Source organism: Halyomorpha halys, unplaced genomic scaffold (assembly GCF_000696795.3).
Source record: "Halyomorpha halys isolate HHAL.00 unplaced genomic scaffold, Hhal_1.1 Scaffold1421.1, whole genome shotgun sequence".
NCBI lineage: Eukaryota > Metazoa > Arthropoda > Insecta > Hemiptera > Pentatomidae > Halyomorpha > Halyomorpha halys.
In genome coordinates, this window is record NW_027112482.1 from 86,732 (window position 1) to 92,731 (window position 6,000).

The 6,000-nt window shown below is 27.4% G+C and overlaps 1 protein-coding gene across 6 annotated transcripts in view; it reads right to left on the reverse strand.

Moving 5' to 3' along the window:
* LOC106689635 (Myosin binding subunit) overlaps positions 1–6,000 on the reverse strand; it is a 93,576-nt gene that overhangs the window by 32,866 nt on the left and 54,710 nt on the right. For 4 of the 6 annotated variants that reach the window (XM_014434727.3, XM_014434723.3, XM_014434722.3 and 1 more), the window contains 3 exons: positions 3,282–3,383; positions 852–986; positions 476–550 (listed from right to left, as the gene is read on the reverse strand). In XM_014434727.3, coding sequence (XP_014290213.1) covers positions 476–550; positions 852–986; positions 3,282–3,383 — 312 coding nt within the window. The remainder of the gene's footprint in view (positions 1–475; positions 551–851; positions 987–3,281; positions 3,384–6,000) is intronic. The other 2 variants (XM_014434725.3, XM_014434724.3) reach the window with 2 other exon arrangements.

Here is a 6,000-nt window from a genome sequence, read left to right on the forward strand (position 1 = left end):
TGTCTATATAAAGAATAAACCACTAACCTTAAGCTACATAAAAACTTTTAAGCTTTAGACAAATGAAGCCATGCTCATGATACAAGAACTTTCAGAAAAGACAAGTGAAAAAGTCATACAAATTATTTAAAAAATTTGTAATAAATGTATCAACATTATTTAAAAATAAATTATATTGACACTACAAAATATATGTGAGACAAACAGTTGATTTTTGTGCAAATAATTAAATAATGCATACAATCTTTGTTCAATAATGGGTATTCAATGTTGACTGTTCAAGTTCCCAACAGGTTAGTAGACTTCAAAACAAAAAACAGAAGCAATATTAATTACAAACGAACAGACAGACAAGGAATGAAATGTTAAAAAAAAGCATATGTAGCAGCACCAAAAACTGATCTGATGATGATTTATCATAAAGCTAAAACACATGCATTGAAAACTGTGAATTAGACAAGAATGAATTACGCACTTGAAGAAGTTCTTGAATATATTTGCCGGGGACAACTTGCTTCCACCAGGTGTTGAGGGTGTTGAAGGTGTTACACTGGAATTATTTGAAATACTAGGAATGAAACTAAAGTTAAATATATTTCTTCAAAGAAGGAAAAGTGGGTCTAAAAAATAATATAAAGTACAGAGATCAGAGAGAAGAGAAACAAAAAGCTGGAAAAAGTCATGATATAATCTAATGAAAGTAATCTTTTAGCAATTAATTCATGGAAAAGAGCTGAAAAGAAATGAAGAAGTTAAACATAAGAATAAATTTAATTCTACCACCAAGGAAAAATAATAATTATTTGATAAGTAACTAAGAATATATCACAGCAAATTAGTACAACACAAACCTTCTCACTGGTACCACTGCTTGAGGACTGGTTGTAGTAGGGCTTACGGTTGTGCCAACAGGTACAGGTGTAACAGTTGTTGAAGAGGGAGTAGAAAGTCCCAATCGGGAACCTTCTTCTCTAGCTTGCACTCTCCTGGAAATAATGGATTTTTAAAACATACATTTTATTCTAAAAAAAAAAGTGTTGAATAAAAAATCAATTAACCAAAATTAAAATTAGAGCATGATCTGCAAAACTCACTATATTTTTTATAAAAATTGTAATCACTTAAAAATAAAAAGGTTGCTAGATCTGTTTTCCTTATCTATTGAGACAGTTCCTTCCTCCCTTACCTCATGCTAAATTAATTGTACCCAAAGGAGTATCCTGCAAAATTTGTTAAATCCATTGCTGCACAGCAAAAGTTGTTTTATCATACCTAATTTTTTTTTAATTTTAATTATTTAATCAATCCCTAGGAGACAAAATTTCGTTTTGGGGGTATCAGGACTCAAACTTCAAAGAATCAAACAGTTTTTAAATATAGAAGGCTCAGGTATAGAATTTCTATGGTCTCAATGTCAGTATCTTTACATTTTTAGCATTATGAAGTAAAACAAGTGACGGTGAGGAGAGCATATCACACCCTTAATCCAAAAGGTGAAATAAAATATATTTTACCTATAATAAGGTAAATTAAACCTGTAAAATATACTAGGAATATATTTTAATACTAAATACAATATTCTTAATATATTCTAATCAGTAAAACATAACATATATTCTAGATTTGCGATGTATGTAAAATTTTTTGAAAATGGTTTAGTAAGAGTCCTGAGATTGAAACAAAACAGCATAAAAAAATCATCAATTAAAATAATCGAGTAACATATTAAAGGACTGTGATAAAATGCTCAAATGACACTAAAAATATAAGGTATAATTTTCAATTGAATAACATATTTGATCTGATTCAATAAATAGAATGTGTAACATAAACTATTGGAAAAGTAGTTATATAAAAATAGAGATATAACTTGCCAAACACATCAATTACTTAGTAAAGGAATTGCAAACAACTAATTAAACTTTAAAAAAAAAAAAATATGGTTATAACAATTATACAAATAGATCACTGATTGCAAAAACATAATGATCCATTAACCATTTCATTCTTGTTACTCAAGCAATACTTATAATTAATACTGAAAATTTTATACATGCGTTAAAACTAGATCAATAAAACATGAAGATGCACACATAAACACAAATTTAGGAAACTAAAGTAAATATTGTACCACACTAAAACCATTTTTAGACTTACTGTTATATACTTACTTTCAAGACAGCCTCATGAATAAGAGAATTTATAATCAGAACCAAGAACCCCAAATTGATATAATTTGACAAACGAAAGCTCACTTTATATTTTACAGTTTACTATTATATATCTCATTCTATAACTTGTTTCATTAGAAAAAAAAATCATGCTAATAAGGAAAGAATTTAATGGAAAAATATCACTACAGGAAGAAAATAAATTTTATATATATATATATATATATATATATATATATATAGTTGACTGTATAACTTTAAATATGAAGATCGTCAGGGTTGCGGTAAAAAAAGGACAAATAATTTTTAATGTCCAACGTTCCAAAGCGATAGGTTAAACAGACCAAGAAAATAAATCTACTTCACAATCAAGCCTTAAGGCAATAAAACAATATACACACAATAAGATGGAGATATTAGTACTTAAAAAATAATATTCATATATTTGATCCAAAAACTGACTCAGTAAATATTTAAATATTAAAAGAGTTGAAATCATTGCATCTCTACAGTAATCTGTAATGAAGAACAATTTCCAATACTACAGTGGTCTTCTGAAAGTTAGTATAACATCTGTTTTAGGCCTTCAACTCTTTTTAACATTTAAGTCCCATTACTAATAGGCTGCAAAAACTGCTACTCACCAAAGTTGAAAATTAATAATATTTGTTGAATCAAAGTTAAATCCCCCTCAAATTCTAATGCCGAATGTTTATTTTCTTCATATTTTCATTAATTTCTATATACACCTATTTTGATAATGTATTATCTATTTTTATTATAAATTATACATGAACATTATCTGGGTCCTATGGTACTGACCATGTTAAAGTTGGATCATATATAAAATTATTACATGTCCAAATACATCTTATTGAACTAGCAATAGGCAGTAAAGCCATTAAAAAAAATAGGTTGAATAACAGAATAACTGCCAAAATTTTGCAAATTGATTGATCTATTTCATTTTACAGAACACATTCAAAATTGATTCATAGCTACCATGCTGTTAACTATATTTTTAAAATACTCTGTCAAATATAAGTACCATTTTAAACCAAATTTGTTTATTATCCAATTAATAATACAAGATTATAGATAACAACTCACCTTTCTTTTAAAGAAGCTGAACGAACTGGAGTTGAATGAAGTGTAGGGCAAGAGTTACCTGCATTTATCTTTGCTCTCAGCTCCAAATACCGTCGGTAAAACCTATTAAAGTTTTAACACAACATCCACAACACAAAATAGCAAAGCAACAAATAGAATATTTTACTTCATTACTATTGAAAATACAACAAACAACAACAATATATAACTATGAAATTGGATAACTACTTAGGATTAAGGTTTATCACACTAATGAAAATCTTAATTGTGGTACAAGCTTTTGTTAACATATGGTTATTAAAGCAAAGCAATGGTTAATAGGCTCTCGTAAAGTTTGATACAAGTTAAACTAATAAATAAAATAACAGGTACTTGTGTAGATGACAGACACTCGAGTGTAGACAGAGGCTGTTATGAAAAACATTGATAATGTTATTCTTCCTATAAGGTTTATCTAGTACTTCTTATGAGGTCTATTTTGTTTTTATTTGTTTTGTTTTTCTATGAGCAGGCTTTAAGAAAGTACATGTGACTATGAAAAACAAACTTTATATCATTGACTAAAAAGGATCTGTCGCGTATTTGTCTATGAATGAGCAAGCATATCAAACTCCAATTAATAATTTTATATATAAAAAATAACATTATGTCAGTTATAACCTACGCTATAATTATTATTGCTTTAATTGTATTACTGGTATCGACTCCCGCTTGCTTAATAGATGAATAAGCCCTTAAAGAATCCTGTTCAGTTGAGATTGAGGCTTAAGTTTGGAAATATTTGACAGTGTCTTCTTCTATAGAAGGCAATTACCAATTTCTTATCAGTTTTCATGAAAAAAAACTAAGAAGAAATATGACTAATACAAAAAAAAAAATATCTTAAGAGACAAAAAATAAGAACTTGAAAAAGAAAAGAAAAAAATTTAAAAATATAAAAAGAGAACTTCTAACCAAGTAAACATAGAACTGGTAAGAAAAGTTTATCATAGTGGCCACTGGCACAGCTCAGGACACCTGCCATCAACTTAGTACCAAATAATATTTTATTTCATAATTAAGAAATTGACGTGACATACAGATTTTAAATAATTAGATAACATCAAACTTTTTTGGAACCAAAAATATTTTATATCACTAGCAACCACACTTCAGTTTGTTTTAGACTGTAAAGATTTTATGAAAACATATTCATTGAAAATTAATTAGAGGTATAATGGTCATCTATCCATAAAAAGCAAATAATTTTTTTTTAAATGCTATACTGATCTACTAGTAATTTTTACACAAGTTATTAATAAAGGTGGATAGAGCCAACTAGATAATATGATAATATGATAAGATGATAAAATTCATGCTTACTTCTACGTCAATGTTTAAGGAACTCTTAAGCTATCACAACTTACATTTAGACCATATTCTGCAAAAAGGAACCAAGACACATAACAACTTAACTCAGAAAAATATATTTAACCCATTAGTCACAAGAATTATCTTTTTTTAAATTATTTCATCTGTTTATATTTAAAATGAAACTTAGGGTTCTTTAGGTTTTACTAATTTTACCTGTTACCACGTGGAAACGCTAGACACTTGCACATGGTGCTTAGCAAAATAGCTTGAATTTTTCCTTGACCATTTTTGAATTAATAATACTAGTTATCTCACTATGCATTAATTAATAAATAAAAATTACTTATTTTTCACTACTATATTTACTTATTAAATGCACTTATCTGTTGATACATGTAAAGTATATATTGGAATCAGGTACAATTACTGAGTAACAGTAAGGAAAAATAGTAATTGTATAATATATAGAATAGTAAAAAAGTAATAGTGGTTAAAAAGGTAAACAAATATAAAAAAGGTTATACTTAATACCTCAAAACTGTGTTTAAACATCCAGATTTTTCTTAATTCGTCCATGAGGGGAAGAGAAGTGGTTTATTTACATTTTGATTATTTCAAAAATCATGAGTTAGCACAGATGAACATGTGATGATAATTTGATCTTTTGATAAATCAAAATATGCATGGAAACTACACATTCTGAGGTCTGGTTGCATATTAAGGGTTTGGTGATTTTATAGATGGTATAAGCATGCAGGGTTGGATTTTTTTTGTAGGACATAGAAGAGTACTTTAGGGGAAATATAATATGGCGTTAACTCATTTTTACAAATTTTAAAGTCGATTCTTTTTTATCAGAATAGGGTCCTCCATTCATAACATAAAACCAGTCAAATTAACCGCTAAAACTTTCACATGGATGATCTATTAAGTAGTTCTTAATATTCATAATTAAATTCGATGATAGAATTATACTGTCAATGAATGTATTTTGGTCTTTAATTGTGATGTACTTTTTAATATTTTCCCAATTTTACTCACATATCTCTCGAAATATTTGAAAATAGTGCTTTCACATGGAGATATTATTTCAACTACATTGTTACACATATTTATACTTTCGAAGATTTTTTCAATTCTAATGAATTTATATCATAATTATTATTTCTTTTTAGCTTATTTTCCTATTGGAGATAAATATTTAGAAATGATCTATAAAGACAAATCTATATTGTTTATGAATTGTTAAATAATGAATTTTCCTAAACAATTTTATCATTATTCCTTGGATCCGAGGTAATAGTATAATCAGCAAATTATGACTTATTTTTCATTTTTTTTATCTTCATGACCAACTAATTTTTAT